The sequence below is a fragment of the Dendropsophus ebraccatus genome, chromosome 8 (genome assembly GCF_027789765.1).
Source record: "Dendropsophus ebraccatus isolate aDenEbr1 chromosome 8, aDenEbr1.pat, whole genome shotgun sequence".
NCBI lineage: Eukaryota > Metazoa > Chordata > Amphibia > Anura > Hylidae > Dendropsophus > Dendropsophus ebraccatus.
Window position 1 is genome coordinate 84,717,692 of NC_091461.1, and position 22,013 is coordinate 84,739,704.

Sequence of the window (22,013 nt, forward strand, 5' to 3'; positions counted from 1 at the left end):
TTAGGTTGGTAGGTGCTTTATTAAAAGAAAAAAAAACATGCACAAACCTTTGCCTGGGTTTCTTTAAGATAACAGAGTAAAACGAATGGCAAATACAAAAAAAAATAATGACAACCTTTGCACCTAGCAAGTGAAAAATCAAGACTTTAATGAGACTGATCATTTGCTTTCTAAGAGTGTGTTCACATGAACAGGTTTTTAATTGCAATTATTGATACCGAAGGAAAGACTAAGATTTCTCCACTTTTCAGATCCATTCCTGACCTGGAATTGCAATTAAAAACCTGAACGTGTGAACACACCATAAAGCTCACATATTTCACCAGACAGTGGTGCAGTTTAATTATTTATTTTTTTATTGTATTCAATACATACAGAATACAAAATAGTATGGCATCCAAGAGCCAATCAGAAAGCTCCAGCAGCCAGCTTATATCTTCAAGTAGTCAGAAAGAGGGGCATTTTTCTAAAAAGGAAACAACTTCAAATTTTTACAACAGTTTTTTTTTGGCGCTTACGGTGCCCAGGGATTACCTATGTGGGCAAAACGACGTTAACTTTTTTTTTTTTAATAATATATATACTTTCAGACATGGGTTTTATTTTTCTCTTGATTTCCACATGCCCAAATTTTAACTTGTACACTCATTCGGGACACAAACACCTGACAACAATAAAAGCAGACACACATCCAACTCTGAGTCAAAACTCAAACTAGGCAATCAAATCTATTTTTTTTTTCTTTAGATTTAAAAAGTGAACAGGAATTGTAGGTTAAGGTCGCTCTTACACAGTGCAGCACTTTATAAAAAGAAAAACAAATTTCACAGTACAGCTAGCAGCTGATTCAATAAAACGCTATTTACCTGAGGGTGCTCTTACATAGTGCAGTTTTCAGGTGTGGATCACAATGATTTAGACAATATAAAGAAAAGATGCTTCTTCTCTTTTTTTCCCCTCTTGGTTTTGTAACATTTCAGGTGAATGGTCTTTTTTCCAACAAGTGTACCATGTATTAAATTAGCTGTTATCTGTACTGTGTAAAGAGGTACAATGCTGCACAAAGTAAAAGCAACCTTAAAGGTATGGACACCTTTGCAGACATTTTTTATTGCATCATATTAAATTAAGGGGAACATACAACTAGTTATAATTAAAGATCTTGGACTACTTGTATTCTGCAGCTGATATGTCACTATAGTAGTGATATTAATAATAGCTGCCTCCCAGTCAGACCAGTCTGCAGCCCCTTTCTCTGGTCCCGCTGATATCTTTAGACTATGTGCACTTTTTGGGGATTAAAAAAAAAAAGGAAACATCAAAAACTTTCAGATTTTTTTGCTTTTGGGATGTTTTTGCACCATCCATACAGTTGTTTTTCTGTATATTTTTAAGATTACCAGGTACCAGGTGCCTGGCTCAAAGCACTGAATCCTGTCTACTTTGTTCTCCACTTCTAAGGTGAGCGGTATATAAAATTGCCAACAGTCCTAGATACTATAGGCTCTATAGGACTTATGGCATATCTTTATGATGCTCGCTTTAGCAGCATCAGCACAGCATTGCTTGAAGTCAAGAGCCTGAATGAAACAACAATTAGCCATTAAGACTTTTTGAGCTGTAGCAAAAGCTATAGGCTAAACAAATAAATATTTTTTGCCCCCAACAATTACGGATGTTAATTTTTATACGTATACGAAGAGCCATTTGACAATTGCGTTCTACAGAATTCAGTAATGAAAACAAACAACTGCCTTTTCGGCTTGCGGCCGGAGGTGGTCGGTAGGCAGAAAATAGCTTTAGAGTGGGAGTTATTGAAGTTGCACAAATGGCGTTGCCCTGCAAGCTACACTGAAAAAAAAATGCTGGAGGGACATAAAATCTATCTTAATAAGAGGGGGAATACCCTTTCAGGCTATGTTCCCAGACAGTAATTTTTTTTGCTTTCTTTGCAACCAAAACCAGGAGTGGATTGAAAACACAGAAAGGCTATTTTCACACCCTGTTGAAACGGCAATTATCTGCCATTAAATGGCGGCCATCCACTCAATTACAACAGTGTGTGAATATAGCTGTGTTTTGTGTTTTCAATCCACTCCTGGTTCTAGTTGCAAAATACTGACCACAATACTGATCAAAAATACTGTATGGGAACATAGCCTAACAAAAAATGTATCTTCATTGTAAATGTTCGCTACAATTTGTGTTTAGAGAAGCAAAAATTAAGTCTGCAGACTGGGCCAACAGTAAGCACGTCTATACAATTGACACTGAATGGCATCCAGCAGCTGGTATTATATTGTAAAACATACTGGCTGACATATTGTCTAAAATTCTTTAGCTAAAAACTGTGACAGTTTTATTTAGTGCAAAATAAAGTCTGCAAACGTTTCCATAGGCTTTAAGTGCAAAGTGTGAATGGATGAAGAGGTCAATGAAAATGCCAAAGTGCTGAGAGAATGGTAACCAAAACAAAAAAAAAGGCAATAAACTGCGCCGAATGAGACAGGCTATGTACTATGATGTAGCAATGGAACTTAATTCAACTGAAAATAAACTTAATGAATACTGTGCAAGTAAAGGGCATTTATGGTTAAGTGCAAGCAGGCAGATGGGATAGTGAACAGGATAGGACCAAAAGAACCATTTTAGGCAAACTACCCTCTTTGAATCACTCTAAAGTGCAAAATTTCACTCGTATAAGGGACAAAATTAACAAGTGAAAAAAAATGGACAATGGGTCACAGAGTACAAAGAGACCGCAAGCAGCGCTCTAAGTAACACTAGCAGCTTTGCTTGGGGGAATAGGGTTCCATTCTGAAACAGAACAGTTCCTTTTTATTCTTTAAACATACAGTATATATACAGTGAGAGTGCACAGCACAGCACCTGAGGAGGGAGGAAAGAAGGAACAGGATGGGGAGTGGAGGGGGTCAAAATAAAAACAAATAAAACTGTAATACAAGGGCGAAAGCAAGCAAAGAAAAGATGAAGGGATGCCAAACCAGAAGACTGGTAAAACAAAACCAGACAACTTGTAAGATAAAAGGAATTGGTTGAAAACACTAGGGTGCAAAGCTTTGGGCCCCACATTAGTTATGCAAATATTACAAAGAACAGATAGAAAGCATTAAAGGGATGAGACAGCCAGCCAGCTGGGGGGAGGAGGGCAAGGAAACAGTTTAGGTGCTGTGAAGGGAGAGTATTTCTCCTGCTCTAGGGTCCTGCAGAGTCCGAATCCTCAATAAGAACCTCTGTTGTAGCACCCACTCCTTCTGCTGGCGGGGCAGGGCAAGCAACTGAAACCGTGGAGACATGAGTAGAGAGAAAGGGTTGCGGAGGTGCAAGCTCATCTTGCACAACTGAGGCTGTGGTAGCAGGTATCTCTGTCATCAGCAGTTCATTGTTGGCGGTGATGAGAGCGCCAGAGTTGGCCGCCAGGGCTTCAGCTATAAGAATCTCAGGATGGCTCTTGGCTTTGTGGGCCACAACACTGTCCTTCTTCTCAAACTTCTTCCCACAGATTCCACAGGAAAACTGGTAGAAAGAGTCAGCGTCATGTTTCTTCATGTGCCAGTTCAGGGAGGCTTTCTGTCTGCATGTAAAGCCGCAGAACTCACATCTAGGAGATGAACAATGGTTAGAGGACAATGATCAAAGTTATAGATGAATGGTAAAGGAGAATTTGAGGAGTAAGAAACTCACTGTAAGGGTTTTTCTCCTGTGTGGATCATTCGATGTACAGCCAGGTTGTGAGAGCTCTTGAAAGCTCGAGCACAGTATTCACAGATATAATCCCGCTGGTCTATTAATACAAGCAGTGTCACAGACAGGAATACAGATTATCATAGTCTTTTTCCTGTGCAATAAAGAACTATCAGATTTACCTGTATGATGCTTTGCATGTCGCATTAGTTGCTTCTGGAGGCGGAAGAGTCTCCCGCATGAGGGGTGTGGACATACATATTTTTTCATTAAAAGGTGCTGATATTTAATGTGATGCTGTAAAATAAAGGAAAATATTTACTACATACCATAAAGCAGTAAGATACAGGTTTCATTTTATGCTGAATTCTGCACATCGCCCACCCTGCTCCCCAAAAGTCTGCACTTACTTGCAAGTATCTGGGGTGTGCCAATACTGTGCCACATCCTTCCATCTCACAACGAACATACTGCAGAGGTGGCTTCTTACTGAGATGGGACAAAAAATTCCAAATAAGCAACATTTATGTGCAATAAATAATGCTCTTAAGAGGCAGTCGCCAACCACATGGTATACGCTAAATTGTAATAATTTTCCAGGAGTAACAAGAACCTGGACCAATGCTTGATATACAGTATTCACAAGTTGTTTGGTATATTTGCCTTGCGGGCAAAATTTATGCAAAGAGGTAAAAAGTTTATGCTAAAACGATATTATATCATAAAAGTAGGGTATTAGTAGAAGCATGCAATATCAAACAATTTGTCAAAATGCCAACAGTAGTGCTGGGTATATCCCAACAAAAAATTCCAAAGTCTCCTTGTTGTCTGCAACATTGTTGGTGGCCACCATTTCTCCTCAACGTGAATCAACTTTCACCAGTATACAGTACTGAGGCCCGCTGGTCCCCCATCCAGCGTAGGAGAGCAATATGCAGCAGTCCCTGTTGTCTTTGGTGGTGGTGGTGGTGTTACAGTATGGGCAGGTGTGTCTAGTCAACACAAAACTGCTCTACACTTTGTGAATGGACAAGCCCATACTAATTAAATAACATCTTCCCGTCATTGTGCCTTTAAACAACACAGGCCTAAATTCATCTTCATTGATGACAATGCTCCAGCTAATTGAAATCGCATCATTAGGGAACAGCTGCTGGAGAGTGGAGTACCTCAAACGGAGAGGCCTGCACATTGGCCAGATCTGAAACCCTTAAAAAACCTACTGCATCAGCAGAGCACCCTAGAGTAAGGGGCCTATTCCACGGAAGCGATAATCGGCCGAATCGGCCCCATTCGGACGATTATCGCTCGGTGGAATAGAGAGAACGATTAGCTGATGATCGTGTCATCAGTTGATCGTTTATTTAGGGCCAGACCTAAAATCATTGGTCCCCCACCGCGCATCGCTACGGTGAAATAGCGGTGCGCGGCAGGCGACCGACGATTTGAGAAGCACCATACATTACCTGTCCGGGCTTCTCCTGCGCTCCATCTTCCTCCCCGAGTCCCGTTCGCAGCAGCAGCAGCTCCGGAGCGGCCTGACTGAGCAGACAGACCGCTCAGCCAATCACAGGCCCGGACCGCCGCGGCCAGTGATTGGCTGAGTTGTCTGACAGCTCAGTCAGGCCGCACCGAAGCTGATGCTACGCCGCGGGACCCAGAGAGGAAGACGGAGCTGAGGAGAAGCCCGGACAGGTAATGTATGGTGCAAGGGCTGCAAGGACATCGGTAACGATGTCCCTGCAGCCCTCGCTTAACGATCGTCCGGGCCGTGGAATAGGCCCAGTAAACGAGCACCGATCTAGCAGATCGGCGCTCGTTTACATCATTGCTCGGCCCATGGAACTCTATCTCAGAACCTTAATGACCTAAGAGCCACCCTTTAAGAAGAGTGAGATGCCTTGCCTCAGCAAACAATGGTCGACTTCTGAACTGCATGAGTTATCGTTGTCAAGCTGTAATTGATATTCAAGGGCATATAACAAGTTACAATGACACCGACATGTTTGGTATACCCACCATTGTTGGCTTTTGTTTCAATAAATAGTTTGAGATAAGGAAATCACCACATGCTGCTACCTAAATGCCCTACTTTTATGATATAGTATCGCTGTAGCATGGAATTCTATATATTTTTACCAGCAAACCAAATATCCCTAACCTTTTGTAAGTAGTGTATGTTACCAATATGAGACCACTTAGTAATTTACATGAGCAAACTTTTAACAAACACTGCCTACATCAATAATACAAGTATAAGGCCACGTTCACACATCGTATTTCAGCAATAAGCAACGGCCGTTGTTGCAGGTTGTTAAAGTGTATAGAACAACGGCCGCAGTGTATACTTCCTGTATACACTACGGCCATTGTTCTCTGTGGAAGCATAAAATAATTGCAGGTTTGTTTTGTCACTATTTGGTGAACAGCAGCTGTACAAAATAGGCTGTGCTCATAAAGAACGGCTCACAGCTGTACTTTACACTGTGGTCTATGGTAAAATGGAGTGTGGGCACACATGAAAGTGCCTACATTACAGTTAAAATCAAGTGATGTTCATCTGGCAGTATCGGTCGGGTGAACACATCAGACATCGCCGTTGTTTGACACAGCCAGTTTGAACATGGCCTAAGAAACTTTACAGTATATCTTATTAGACAAAAAAAAACCCTTATACTTATGAGCCACCTATTTGCAGTTCAGCATTGTCCATTTAGAAGCATTTTGTTAGTGATTAAAATTTGTGCAAGATAAGTCACATAAGTCAATCTGTTGTTTTATGTCCGTAAACTCACAGCAAAACCAGCAAGAAGTCATAGTCAATAAGGACTGGAAACGCAGTGGCCATGGAAACAGCAACATGACAAATATTACATCACCTCTGATGCTAAACCTGCAGCCCTTACAAATAAGACAGCATATAAGTTCTATAACTACGACCTGCCACAATTTGCAGTAATAAAAGTTCTCACTTCAGTCAGGGCTCCGTCTGGGGTGCTTTATCACAATCTCCATTTATTTTTCAGGACCTAAGCAGACAAAAAAAAAAATAAACGGACACCAGACGGAAACCCAACAGAATCCATTAAAGTCAATGGGATGACTCTGGTATCCGTCTGCATCAGCTAGTGTCCGTTGTTGAACAGACAGTCTGGCTCTGTTGTGTGGCACCAAATTGACTCTCTAACAGAGGCTCCCTATGAAGTCCTGCTAGAAGTGTCAACCAGCTTTAAATTAGTTGAAGATTGCCTAAATTTACTACTTATGCAAGGAAACCATTACTATAGGGGTGTGTTTACACAGACAGCAATACTCTGTACTGTCATGGCCTATGGCTCTGCATACTCGCAGCGGATTTTCATTCCGCTGCAAGAATGTAGCCATTGCCTTAGGGTCCTATTCCCCGAGCCGAGCAGGGCCAATCAACAATGTAAATGAGCGCCGAAGATGATGCTGCGCCGCGAGACCCGGGAAGGAAAACGGAGTGGAAGAGAAGCTCTGCTAGGTAATGTATGCTGCTTCTCAAATCGTCGGTCGCCTGCCGTGCACCGCTATTCCAGGAAGCGATGCGCAGTGGGTGACCGATGATTTTAGGTTTGGGCCTAAATAAACGATCAGCCAATGACACGATCATCGCTGATCTTTTTCTCTATTCCACCAAGCGATTATCGCTCCGTGGAATAGGCCCCTTAGCCCATCAGTTGCCAGGCTTTAAAGGGACAGTGTCACATTTTTGAAAATTTTTAAATGAAAAGTAAAAAGAACAAATAAGTGTTTTGGATTTTTTTTTTTTTTTTAACATAGTGTTTGAGTATTTTTCATAAAATTTATTTCTGCACAGGGGGCTGCCATGTTTATAGTGTCTGTGTGTGACGTAATTTCACGACACACACACACAGACACTATACGGCACCTCCAGATCATTGGAGGCTCCGTCACTGTGTTCTGCACATGCGCATAGACATGTGAAGCACATAGCATCCTGACACTGTGGGAGGGCTGCACGCCATATTTGTGAAGCCCGCACCTGAAAGTAAAGTGTGTGGGCTTCAACATCACAGCCCAAACACCAGCTCCCCCTCCCCCGCCTTCCTGTGTGCTGCGGACAAGACCCTTCACCCATGACTAGTAAACTAGCACCCAACCCCCCCTCTACCTGTGTAATGTGTGACACCCCCCAGCGCCCAACCCCTCTCTACCTGTGTAATGTGTGACACTGCGGACACTAGTAAACAATAGCCTGTACTCTCCTGTGTGTATATATATATATATATATATATATATATATATATATATATATATATATATCTATATACACCCTCTAACTGTGTAATGATTACACCAGAGAGCAATAGCCTGTACTCACCTGTGATGTGTGTATGTATATATATATATATATATATATATATATATATATATATATATATATATATATATATACCAACAAAACACAACAATCACTGAACTCAGGGAGAACAGTGAAAAATTCCAATGGAGTACTCATTTACGAGTCTCCATTGATTGTCCCATACAAAATTTAAATATGCAAAAAAGCGGTCCGTGGAGCCTCAGTTACGAGTCTTAAAACACGGGAATAGCCAGATGTCCCTCTCTCCAGAGAAGGAAGCCCATTGCCACGGGGTGCCTCCTAGTGGGGAGAGCACCAAACCACCCTGATACGTAGTCCCTCAGGTCCTCACTCTGTTGCGAGCTTTAGGACCTAAATAGGGAAACACCAGGGTGGCCCCTGTAAATATATATATATATATTTAAAATATATATATATATCTATACCTCCTCTACCTGTGTAATGTGTGACACTGCGGACACCAGAGAACAATAGCCTGTACTCTCCTATATTATATATTTACCTTTACCTGTGTAATGTGTGACACTGCTGACACTATATTATATATACATACATAAACACACCTCCTCTACCTGTGTAATGTGTGACACTGCGGACACCAGAGACACCTTTTCCCTCTTTTTTTCCCTTGTGAAAAGAGGAGGGAGGTGATGATGTCACAGCAGTTGAGCAGGGACAGCCGGATTTCAGGTTATTTTTACCAGCAATTTCCTGCTGGAGCTCCCTCTGGTAGCCATCACTGGGAAATATAAAAAACTAGATCATTAATTTTTCATATTTCCTTACATGTAAAAATTAACAAAAATAAATAAATAAATTCAGTTTTAACACTTTCAATTTTTTTTTTTAACTTTGCGACACATTCCCTTTAAACATGCTAATACTTTACCTGTCCATGCTCCTGCCTGCTTCTTTGGCTTTCAGGTTACTGACGTCCCACTCAGCCAGTGCACCAATTAGTGCAAGGATTAGTTGAGCGGGACCTACGGGAACCTAAGATGCAGCTGGAGCGCGGACCAGGTAAAGTATGCTCCGGGCGGCAAGGGGCCTGTTAAGGGGGCCAGCATTTAAATACTCGCAGCGGAATGAAAATGACACCCCATGTAATCCCATTCAAACTCACAGTAGCGGAATCACAGCGGATTTTGCTGCAGAACTCGCAGCGTGAAATCCACTGTGATTCGCTATGTGTGAAGTTGCCCTAATAATATATAATTGTGGGTAGTATGAGAATCCAGTTCTATTCCCTTAAAGGGAACTGAGCTGCAAAGGCATAGAAACAGAGAACAGGAGTGTTGCTATTTTCTGAAGAAAGTGGCCATGTTTTTCTAGACCTGGAGAACACATTTAAAGAGTGAAAATGCACTTTACCCCCTCAATAAGATATAATTCCCCCCCCCACACACACACACACACACACAATGAGATATAATGGAGTGTGTCCCTTCTTAATGAAATATAATGCACTGTGCCCCATAGGTTGTATCCATATTTTCCATGACTCCCTAGGGATGCATCTAACTTCTTCAGCCACCAGTGTTCAAATGCCAAACGATCAGACTCAAACATGATTGGGTTACTCTCATCTCTAGTGTCCAGCAATTATATTTGGGGTCTACTAATTTCTACCGTTTTACTGCAGCTGTGTAAGTTGCAGTAAAAAGCTGTTGACACCAAAGCGCTCATGTTAACCTGAAGATATGCAGCCTTGATCGATGAGCTAGGCACACTGATTGCTTCCGGCTGCTGCAGGCGGAAGCAATCGAGTGCCAAATCGGGATCAGTGCCACTACGGTGCTGACCCCGGATGCAGTAAGATGTGTGGATCGCTGTCCCGAAGGAGCGATCCGCCGCACTAGACACCTGAGATGGCTGCATTCAAGTAATCGGATGCAGCTGTCAAGTTTGACAGCTGCATCCGATTACTTTATTAGCGGGCACAGTGATTGGACCGTGCCCACTAATAGCCGCGGTCCCGGGCAACGAGCGGCACCCGGGACCGTGGTGGTTCAGAGCGCGGCCCCGCTCTGAACACATGGAGGCGGCCCTGGACGTACGGGTACATCCATGGTCGCCTAAGGGTTAATAAAGCAATAAATATTATGTCCCTGTCCCAATGCCTGTTATAATACATGACAATTACCTGCTTGCCTAAAAAGCAGCTAATTGACAATGTATGCTGTTCTGTATTCTACACCCAAGTCCTTCTCTACCAGTGACTACCAGTTCTACTCCCCCTAGGACATATGAAGCATGCAGGTTATTAGTACCCAGTTACATCATTTAAATTTTTTTCACACTGAACCTTTTGCCAAGTTGATACCCAAACAGGGAATCAGACCCAGATTTTCCAATCATCTAAGACAAAAATGTGTTTTTTAGCAATCAGTGGAGATCCAGCAGCACTAGACGGTCCCTCTCGATTGGCACGATATGTGGATGCACGCTGGAGCCCACTATCTCAGTAGGTGGGTGTATAAACAGGAATAACAAGAAAGTCCAACAGCATCCAATCTTCTAAAGAGCCTTCAGAACTTTATTATGCTCACAAGCAATACGACGTTTCGACTCGCGATGAGTCTTTGTAAAGTATACATTAACAGTGAGTAAGTGCTGTATAAAAAGGTATCCCAACAGGGGTCAAAGGGGTAGTGACTCTCCTTAAGGAGAGCCCGTCATAAAGACGTGTGGAGACTTACAGACCATTGCTGGTCCACTGAGAATTCTGGGAAGAAAGGATATGCAAAATAGCTCTCACACCTCTTAAGCAAAGAGATATCCTTCAAGTCAAGTCTCACTCAGTCAAAGAGCCTAAGAACATTGACTGGGGATTTTATGCTAAGCCAAACCATCTCTCCAAAAGGAAAGATAAGTCTCCACACGTCGTTAGGAGAGTTACTACCCCTTTGACCCACGTCGACAGACCTCTCACTAGCCAGCCAACACCCTGCTCTGCACTGATGAGGGGCAAAACTCCTGAAATAGCTATCTGCAGATTGGAAATCTTTCCTTTTGGAGAGATTGTTTGGCATGGCATAAAATCCCCAGTCAATGTTCTAAGGTTCCTTGACTGAGCGAGACTTGACTTGAAGGGACATCTCTTTGCTTAAAGGGGTAGTGCGGCGCTAAAATATTATTCACAGAATAACACACATTACAAAGTTATACAACTTTGTAATGTATGTTATGTCTGTGAATCGCCCCCTTCCCGTGTCCCACCACCCCCGCCCGTGTACCCGGAAGTTTTGGTGCATTATACATTACCTGATCTTCGGCCGGCCGAATCGCTGCCGCCGTCATCCCTCCGCCGCGATTGGCTGAGCATAACTGTGCTCAGCCAATCGCGGCTGAGCACAGTTATGACGCGGCGGAGGGGGAACGGCGGCAGTGATTTGGTTGGCCGGCCAAAGATGACGTTTGGCACAAGATGGAGGACATGCGCGACACGGATCAGGTATGTATAATGCACCAACACTACCGGGTACACGGGCGGGGGTGGTGGGACACGGGAAGGGGGCGATTCACAGACATAACATACATTACAAAGTTGTATAACTTTGTAATGTGTGTTATTCTGTGAATAATTTTTTTTGCGCCGCACTATCCCTTTAAGAGGTGTGAGAGCTATTTTGCACTTCCTTTGTCTCAGACAGAAAGTCATCTTGTAATCACATTTTTATGTTAAATGGTTTGTTTTAACCCTATTTTTTTTATAACAATATCTGTATTTAAGTATAATCCTGAAATGTTCCAACTTTTCACACTGACCACTGAGCTTCTAAATAGGCAAACATAGTGTTGTACAGCGACATCTTCTCAACTTCCCATCTTATTATCATAGCAGAGCAGGGTTATAATGAAAGATAATATCTTTATTATAAAAGCCTATACATGGCTCAATGATCACGCAGCGATGTCCGTGCAGCCCTTGATTTTATGTGAAATAATAAAGAGATGTGCTCACCTGTCCAGGCTCCCCCAGTGTCCTTTAGCTTTGTTCATGTGTTCCCTGCTCACTGCAGCCGCCTCGGGACTTCTGGTCCCATCTCTGATGAAGTGACAGGCTGCTAAGCCAATCACTGTTTGAGATGGAACAGCGCTGCAGCCAGTGATTGGCTAAGCGGCCTGTTACAGAGACAGGTCTGGAAGTGCCAGAGGCAGCTTTGTTGAGTCAAAAACACAGGAACAAGGCAGCAGAACAAGAGAGGGACCCTGGACAGGTAAGCATAATCTTTATTTTTTTTCTTTATCCTCACATTAGCTGTTTTTAAACATGTTTTTTAACATGTTTAAAAACAGCTAATGTGAGGATAAAGAAAAAAAAATAAATAATGGTTTCTTTGGCTGATCAACAGGTTTATTACACAGAACAATATCTGCCCGAATTGGCCTGATTGCTCTGTGTAATAGGGCCCTAATCTTTAATGGAAGCTTCATGTCTCCCCCCTTCTGCTCAATTTACACAGCATGTCCACAACCTTCTGTGGCTGCTGTAAAGCACATCTGTTAATTTTGTTAACAGAGATGGAGCTCAGGCAAAATATTCAAATACAAAAAAACTCAATACAAAAAAAATGTATCATTATCTGTCTCTAACTGGTAAAAAAATAAATATATTGAAAGCCCAAATTTACATTGTAGACATGCTCTCACGAAGTATTCAATTTGGCAAATATAAACTGTTTGGGGAACTACATGGATATAGTCAGAGATGATGAATCACCTACTTACCGCCTCTTTGGTAGTCTTGGACTTTTATCATCTTTGCGCCGACGACCCCTCCTTTAAAGGAAGAGAAGAGTAAGATGGTACAGCGGAACCAGAGTTCAAATTGGAAAAGTGCAAAATAAAAGATACAATTAAAGAGCAACAGTCTACATGCATTAGTTCTTTCCTCCTTACATGCAATACAGAAATGAAATAATATGGAAACGATGCAGGGGTAGGGAAGCTGGTAACTCTGTCCCTTCTTTAAACTACGGCCCAGATCCCTCACAAGGTGCCGTTCTATTACTGAGCACCAGCCCAGGCTGAAGCACTGAAGCGGGGGGGGGGGGGGTCCACCCCCAGTGGGAGGAAGGTTACCCAGGATTAGAAAAAGATCAGCACCTCTCCTGTCCTCAGTTTGTGTATGGTATTGCATCTCCGTTCCACTGAAGTAAATGCAGAGTTGTACTACTACTCACAATCCATGGACAGATATGGTTCTGTTTTTAGAAGAAGGCAGCTATATTTTTTCGTATATTGCTGGGGTTGCATAAAAAATAATACACAACCTATACTCACCTAACTCCCTAGGGTCCTCCTGTCACGTCTCCAGGTCCACTGCTGAACACTACGACTGCTACTTCCAAGACGACTTGTCTTTGCAGCGACAGCCTGCTCAGCCAATCACTGACTGAAGCAGGACAGTGCAGCTGCCAGTGATTGGCTGAGCAGACTGTCACTGCCGAAATGAATCAATCTTGGAAGTAGAAGCTAGACCACAAGCAGAATCTAATAGTATATGACAGTGATGGTGTGTGCACAAAGCTTTGCTTTTACTATCACTTACAGGTGTCGCTATATTATACAGCCTACACCCTGTCCTAGCAAAAATCCTAGCCGTTTGACCCTACTCGAGACAGTGTGAAACTGATGTTTCCATGCAGCTAGGGCCCTCCCTCTGTATATGACTATTAGTCCCTGCTAGATTATTATGCATGCAAGTCTTTCACTTACATGCACAATAAACTGCAATGCAGAAGCAATAATACTGAGTAATAATAATAATAATAATAAGTAATCCCATAGTTAGGTTCCAATTAAGAAAAAAAATAATAAATTTAAAAACCTGATGGTCTATTTTGCTTTTTTTTTTTTTTTTTGGGGGGGGGGGGGGGGGGGAATAAAAAAAAATGCTTAAACTGAACATATTTGGTTTTTAGCAATAAAGCCAGAATTTCATTTTTTCGGTTCCAAAAAATGTAATAAAAGGTGATCAAAAAGTTGTATATAGGCAAAGATAAAGTAATAAAAACTACAATTGGGCGCATGGGCTGGCAGTGGCTGAAAGCGCAAACTAGCCAGATGGGCTCCAGTTGTGGGAAACTTTTTAGGTTGTAACCCACCTGCTACACACTTCCCTCAAGTTTCTAATGGTTGGTGGCTGCAAGAAGACTAATGCTGCGTTTACACAAAGCGATAATTCGCCCAATCGATTGTTAAACGATTTTGAAAATCGTTATTGCGATCGTTTTTAAGATCGCTTAAGCCCATTTTTCACATAGGGTGAATCTTTGAAAGACTGTTTACGGGAAGTGATCTGCGAATTTTTAGCGAACAACGACAATTTGAGAACATGTTGAATAGTGATGAGCGAGTACTAAAATGCTCGGGTGATCGAGACGAATATTTCCTGATGCCCGAGTGCTTGTTTCAAGTAACGAATCCCATTGAAGTCAATGGGAAACTCGAGCATTGTTGCAGGGGGCCAAAGCTCGGCCCAGGGAAGGTCGCGTGAAAACCTGTCAACCTTAGAAAATGATGGAAACACCATGGAAATGGGCAGGAAACAGCAGGGGTAGCATGCATGCCTCTGAGGCTTTAAGAGTGACCTGGGTCCCTATAAGAGCGACCTGGGCCCCTTTAAGCCGCTCTTAAAGGGACGGGACCCAGGGTCGCTCTTAAAGGGACCCATGTCGGTCTTAAAGGGACCCATGTCACTCTTAAAGGGACAGGACCCAAGTCGCTCTTAATGGATGGGACCCATGACACTCTTAAAGGGACAGGACCCAAGTCGCTCTTAAAGGGACGGAACCATGTCGCTCCTAAAGGGACCGAAGTCGCTCTTAAAGGGATCCAGGTCGCTCTTAAAGGGACCCAGGTCTCTCTCAAAGGGACCCAGGTCTCTCTCAAAGGGACCCAGGTCGCTTTCAAAGGGACCCAGGCCGCTTTTAAAAGGACCCAAGTCGCTTCTAAAAGGGACCCAAGTCACTCTCAAAGGGACCCAAGTCACTCTCAAAGGGACCCAAGTCACTCTCAAAGGGACCCAAGTCACTCTTTGAGGTAGCTGACTGACCTGACTACCGCTTCTTGCCGAGGTTGACATCTGACATTCCACAATGGCTCTGCGTTGCTGGTAAACCCTGTCTACCATCTGGAAGGTGGAATTGCACAGCAGTCGGTGAGTTGGCAGTTGCAAGCGCCTTTGCACTGCTTTAAGGATGGCAGCATCTGTGGTTGACTTGCAGAAATACGCACAGATGCGCCGCACCTTGGTGAGCAAGTCAGCCAAATTGGTGTAGGTTTTAAGGAACCGCTGCACCACTAGGTTGAACACGTGGGCCAGGCATGGCACAGGTGTGAGGCTGCCGAGTTGCAGAGCCGCCACCAGGTTCCGCCCGTTGTCACACACAACCATGCCTGGTTTGAGATTCCGTGGCGCAAGCCAAAGATCGGTCTGCGCTGTGATGCCCTGCAACAGCTCCTGGGCGGTGTGCCTCTTGTCGCCTAAGCTCAGCAGTTTCAACACCGCCTGTTGGTGCTTACCCACCGCAGTGCTGATGCACCTAGCGCTACTAAATGGAGGCGACATGCTCATGGAGGGTAATAGACAAGAGGAGGAGAAGAAAGAGGTTTTCGAGGAAGAGGTATAAAAATCATGAGAGACCGTGACCGCGGAACCAGGGTCAGACTCTGTCCCAGCCTCCACCAAGTTTACCCAATGTACCGTCAGGGAGATATAGAGTCCCTGCCCGCCAGCACTTGTCCGTGGTTAGGTGGACCTTGTCACTGACCGCGTTGGTCAGGGCACGGATGATGTTATCTGACACGTGCTGGTGTAGGGCTGGGACGGCACACTGTGAAAAGTTGTGGCGGCTGCCCTATCCACCAGCCGATAGGGCAGCATCTTCAGGCTCAGCAGTTTGCCTATGTGCACATTTAGGGCTTGTGCATGTGGGTGAATGGCAGTGTATTTGCGCTTCCGTTCAAAGGTCTGTTGTAGGGACAGTTGAACGCTGCGCTTGGACACCTTGCAGGAGGGTGTGCAGCATAGCGGAGGTGAAGGGGTGGGTGTAGGGCAGGAGGCAGGAGGGGCCTGGGTGGGGGGACTGACAGAGCCAGCATGTAACACAGGGGAAGGAGCAGGAGTGTGACTTGCAGAAAGTGAACGGCCTTGGGGTATTTAGCACTCATTTGCCTGCGCATGCTGGTAGTGGTTAGGCTGGTAGTGGTGGCTCACCTGCTGATCCTGGCGTGGCACAGGTTGAACACTACAGTCCGTCGGTCATCCGGAGTTTCTTTAACCCCTTAGCGACCCATGACGTATCTGATACGTCATGGTGCCGCTCGGGGTGTTCAGAGCGGGGTCCCGCCGGGACCCCGCTCTGAACGGCGCTGATCCCGGCTGACACGTGCAGCCGGGCAGTGCCTCTATTAGCCGGCGCGGGTCCCGTTGCCGCGCCGGCTAATTAAGCCTCTAAGTGCAGCTGTCGAACCTGACAGCTGCACTTAGAGGCTTCAGACCTCACGTCCCTGGTGTCTAGTGGGACGGATCTCCCCCCCGCGATCGCATCGCGGGGGGGGGAGATCCGTTCTTCTGCCCGTGCCGGGCCTCAGCGTCGGAATGACGCTGATCCCGGCTCGGCAATAGATTGCTATGGCCTGCAGCAGGCCATAGTAATCTATGACCGATCTAATCGATCTTTGCTGTGTATATACACAGCATTGATCTCTATGAGAGATCAGTGCTGTCTATATACAAGTCCCCCAGGGGGGCTTCTAGTTACAGTAAAAAAAAAAAAGTAAAAAAGTGTTTTTATTAATAAAAAATCCCCTCCCCTAATAAAAGTCCAAATCACCCCCCTTTTCCCATTTTATAAATATAAATAAATAAATAAATAAACATATTTAGTATCGCCGCGCGCGTAATCGCCCGAACTATTAATTAATCACATTCCTGATCTCGCACGGTAAACGGCGTCAGCGCCAAAAAATTCCAAAGTGCAAAATTGCGCATTTTTGGTCGCATCAAATCCAGAAAAAATGTAATAAAAAACGATCAAAAAGTCGTATATGCGCAATCAAGGTACCGATAGAAAGAACACATCATGGCGCAAAAACTGACACCTCACACAGCCCCATAGACCAAAGGATAAAAGCGCTATAAGCCTGGGAATGGAGCGATTTTAAGGAACGTATATTTGTTAACAATGGTTTGAATTTTTTACAGGCCATCCGATACAATATAAGTTATACATGTTATATATCATAGTAATCGTAACAACTTGAGGAACATGCATAACAAGTCAGTTTTACCATAGGACGGACGGCGTAAATGCAAAACTCCCCGAAATCAAAACAAATTCGTTTTTTTTTTCAATTTGACAGCGCAAATGATTTTTTTCCGGTTTCGCAGCATATGTTATGGAAAAATAATGCCTGTCATTGCAAAGTACAATTGGTTTCGCAAAAAATAAGCGCTCATATACGTCTCTAGGTGAAAAAATGCAAGTGCTATGGACTTTTAAACTTAAAATGGAATAAGCAAAAGCGCAAAAACGAAAATAGGCTTTGACCTTAAGGGGTTAAAGAACCTCCAGACTTGCGAACATCTAGGCTTGGCCACAGGAGTTTGACTGAAAGTTGCTGATCTACTTGCTCTGGCTCTGCTTATCCCTCTGTCCACCCCTCTTCCTCTTCCAACCCGTCCTGTGGCTGAACTTGCCTCCCCCTCAGAATCACTGTCTTCACTAGGCTTAGCCACCCAGCTCGGGTCTGTAACCTCCTCCTCATCCACCAGCTCTTCCTCCAATTCCTCACTCTGCTCCCCACTTTGACTTACACCATGACAACAACGTCACTGTCTGACAACCAGGTCTCATCGTCATTATCAGACACCTCTTCAAACCCTATTTGCAAGTCCCCACTCTCATCACCCACTGACTGCGTGAGCTGCATAGTTTAGGCATCGGGACAGATCAACTGCTCCGGTTGCTCAAACTCAGGGAAGGGTCCAGAAGAGTTCCTGGGAGCATGGTGGATCTGAATCCCTACTTTCCCTGGAGGGGCCAGGCTGTGGGAAAGGAGGCTGAGCTGCTGGAGCAAGGGTTCCACTCCCTTGGCTAGCGTGGGTGGACTGCATAGAAGACTGGGTGGTGGATAAGTTATTGGACACATTATCCGCTATCCACATGATCACCTGTTCACACTGCTGTGGTTTCAATAGCGGTGTACCCTAAGACCCTGTACATTGCGATAAGGTAGGGAGTGAATGTCTGCGGTGTGCCACTGCTCCCTCCTCAACGGGTGCTGTGTCACCCTGCCCAGAACCACAGCCTTTGCCCACTGCATCGCTTGGAACCCCACGCCCTCGACCCTTACCCCTGGGGTTCACCGTTTTATGGACACTGCACAGTCAAGACAGATCACAGCAAGCCAAGAAAATATATTATTCAGACTACTTTTGAAGGTAGTCATATAGAGTATGTGTGTAAGTGTTACACAGGACAATGAGCAGTGAGGTTGGATATGGCTGCACTAAAAAAGAAAGCAACCCCGCAGACTGGCTGCAGATGATCGTGGTAGCTGCACTGCAAGTCCCAGCCAGCAGCCTGGAGCACTCCAAACAAAATAAAAATTTTAAGCCCTTACAAGGGCCGTTGTGTTCTTTGTCTAGTATCCCTGCCTACAGGAACGCTAATTCCCTTCCTAACACTGTTTTTTGGCAGCATTCGATCACCACAGTGTGCAAGATCCTGGTAGCTGCACTGCAAGTCCCAGCCAGCAGTCTGGAGTACTCCAAAAAAAAAAAAAAATTATTTTCCCTTAGAAGGGGTGTTGGGTTCTTTGTCTAGTATCCCTGCCTACAGGAATTCTAATTCCCTCCCTAACGCTCTCCCTGACAATCAGCAGCTCTGTCCCTAATCGCCTCCAGCATGCATGTGGGGCAAGCACCTCTGGCCCAGATTCATATATGCCCGGGTCATCTGATCTGGCCAACGAATCGCTGATATCAACATGTATGGGTCCCACGTGATTGCACGATGTACCAAAGAGTCTCCTGCATGTTTATTGCAGGAAAAGGATGATACAATTTTCTTGAGTATCGCGAGATGCTTGTCCGAGCATCGAGTACCTTAATATTTGAATGAGTACCAAGCTCGCTCATCACTAATGTAGAAAGATCAAAATGAGCGATTTCTCGCTCGTCGCTTGATTGTTTGCTGTGTTTACACGGAACAATTATCACTCAAATGCGATCGTTATTGCGAAAATTTGAACGATAATCATTCCGTGTAAAGGCAGCATAAGTCAAAAGTCCACAGTCTTCATTCCCTGATCTCCCATGGCAATTTGGAGCAAATTGTGGCACCAGACACGGCCAGTGGCATAACTGTCTACCACAGCGCCGACTGCACTTTGTTACAGGAAAGGACGCCCAGGACAATACCCTTAGAACGATTACTCTGCTCTCACGTGCTCAGCACTTGAGGACCTTTGTCCTCCATCCACAACGGTACTCGACAGTGAGGTCCCTTATCCCTCTGCTCTACATTGTCGAATTATATTTCTCTACACATTCTAGACTTACAAAACTACTTTTGAAAACTAGTGTCCTGGCTTGGAGTCCTGAAAATCATAAAAATAATTTTTAAGTTGTGCTGTGCAAAAGTAGTAAAACAAACAAAAAAATAAATAAATTTGGCAATTATAATGACCTGAACCTGAAAGTAGAAGTCCAGCCATTTTGAAAATCCATCAGCGGGGGGAATATGACAGTACGCACTTACCTCTTCCCACGCCCGCGACGAGCAGCGGGACCGGCTCCAGGACCCCTGCCGGAAGGCATTTCCCCCCCAAGTTGTGATGACGTCATGCTTTGGGGAAAAATGCCTGTCCAGGCTCAGCCAATCAGTGACCGGAGTGGCATTCCATCCCAGTCACTGACTGGCTGAACAGACCGTCCATCAGCCGGGTCATAACAAATGCAGCGCCAGAAATCCTGTTAGGGGTCCTAAGGCCGGTCCTGCCGCTTATCATGGGCACGGAAAGAGGTAGGTTTGTATTTGTTATCAAATTCCCCCCTGCCGGATTTTCAAAATGTCTGGACTTCTGCTTTAAAAGTTATGTCTTTTATACTGCATAATGAACACACTGTATTAAAAAAAAAAAAAAGAAGATGGGCAAACAGTCACACTTGCTTTTTTCTTCAGTTGTTGTTGGCCTGATATCTGCACAGTGGTTCATCTTTACACTATGACACTAGTGTAAAGATCAATCTGACAGTCCTTTACAGTAGCTTGTAAGTTTATATAATGAATTTATTAACAAGCAGAATTCTGAATTCAGCTCTTGAACAAGATCATTTTATTATTCCGATTATTGGTAACAGTTTAACGATTATTGTATTCTATGAGGTATTAACCGCTTTACTTCAGCAATATGGCTATATGGGTCGTACTGCTGATGCCCTGTGCAGTAGGAATGTGTATAAACGTTCCTGGCGTGAAGGGGTTTTAATGTATGTGTGTGGCTACTTCAGTGTGAGCAGCCCTGCACACATTAGTGTCCCTGGAGCTGGGCATAATAACAAGCAGCCATAATCACACAATTGCCTTCTATTAACCTCTCTAACGCCGTGATATTTAGCGATTGCAGTGTTTGAGGGAGTCAGTGACAGAAGTACCTGTCACTGACTGATCAGGACCCATCACTTTACCTGACAAGTGGATCAGTGCTCTTTTGACAGAGGCTGCCAAGACTCTATGAGAGGAGCACCAATAATACTAAACATTATAAAAAAAAAAAAACCCTCCCTCCATATTTATGGGGTATCTCTTATAACCTTACTTACTTCCTTGGGGCTTCTGGCTCAGGGGCTGAATTCTCTTCCTTCACTTCCGTCTTTACTTCTACAGGGGCCGTCTCTTCTCTAGGTTGAGAACCTTTTCGCTTAGAGCCAGTAGATGACCTAAGAAAAATGAAAGAGGATAGGAAAATAAATATGTTTGGCAATGCACGGTGTAATTTTTACAGGAATGCAACGTAAAAATTGAAGTATTTCTTACAGAGGCCACACTTGTGACCAACTGCACCCTCACAACCTATATGTAGGTAACGTTATCCCCACGTGAAATTAGGGGTATACAGGGGAGAGGGTGCTGGTGCTAAGCTAGGGTGACTGTAATCAGATTTGGTGTCATGCACGGTTAAGTTCCCCTTTCCATACTGAAGACTTTAGTGTGAAAAAAATTCTTCTTCCCCTATATTTTAAGGGCTCTGAAAGTCATAAGAACCTCAATTTAATGTAATTTAATGTACCTTAAACATGAAAACTATGCAGTGGCCTTAGATCCTCATGTGCAATACCTTTGTAAAGCCTTCCCCTACAAAGCACGTATGTTTGTGCCGCAGACCTCTCCTTCCTAATTCACTAACAGGAAGTTGTTTTTGTTGTCTTCTATGTTACAGAAACAGAATTGTAGCCTGGGCACTGTCTCCGCACATTACAGTATCCACTTCTCCCTGTCACATACCTCTCACACAATTCAGAACTTTATAAACTAACAAATGCTCAATGTGTTATTCTCAGTTTGGGTAATGGCCCTATTACATGGGATGAGTATTGTGCAAATTATCATGGTTAATTGTTCAGTGTAATACCACATTGTTCCTTTATTTGCTGGGATCAGATGGAGTAAACGATCATAGTAATGATTGTAACTAATGACTATCGCTCTGTATAATATGGTTTCGGTTAACTATTTCGGTTCAAGATAAACAATCTGATTTGCCAGTGATAATCGTTTAATCCCTTCCCGTCAGTAACATGTACATATACGTTCCTGCACAAACGGGGCTTCTCAATGTATGCAGGACCGCTGCAGTGAGAGCGGTCCCGCACACATCAGTGTGTCCGGGGCTAGAGGTAATGAGAGGCAGCTGCGATCCTGCA

General features: G+C 44.0%; 1 protein-coding gene across 1 annotated transcript in view; it reads right to left on the reverse strand.

Moving 5' to 3' along the window:
• The window catches only part of ZFP91 (ZFP91 zinc finger protein, atypical E3 ubiquitin ligase), a 39,439-nt gene continuing 17,426 nt past the window's right edge, over positions 1-22,013 (reverse strand). The window contains exons 7-12 of the mRNA XM_069980809.1: positions 20,913-21,029; positions 12,806-12,856; positions 4,116-4,194; positions 3,888-4,002; positions 3,706-3,805; positions 1-3,622 (exon numbers count right to left, since the gene is read on the reverse strand). Of these exons, the coding sequence (XP_069836910.1) occupies positions 3,217-3,622; positions 3,706-3,805; positions 3,888-4,002; positions 4,116-4,194; positions 12,806-12,856; positions 20,913-21,029 (868 nt within the window). The 3' untranslated portion in view covers positions 1-3,216. The remainder of the gene's footprint in view (positions 3,623-3,705; positions 3,806-3,887; positions 4,003-4,115; positions 4,195-12,805; positions 12,857-20,912; positions 21,030-22,013) is intronic.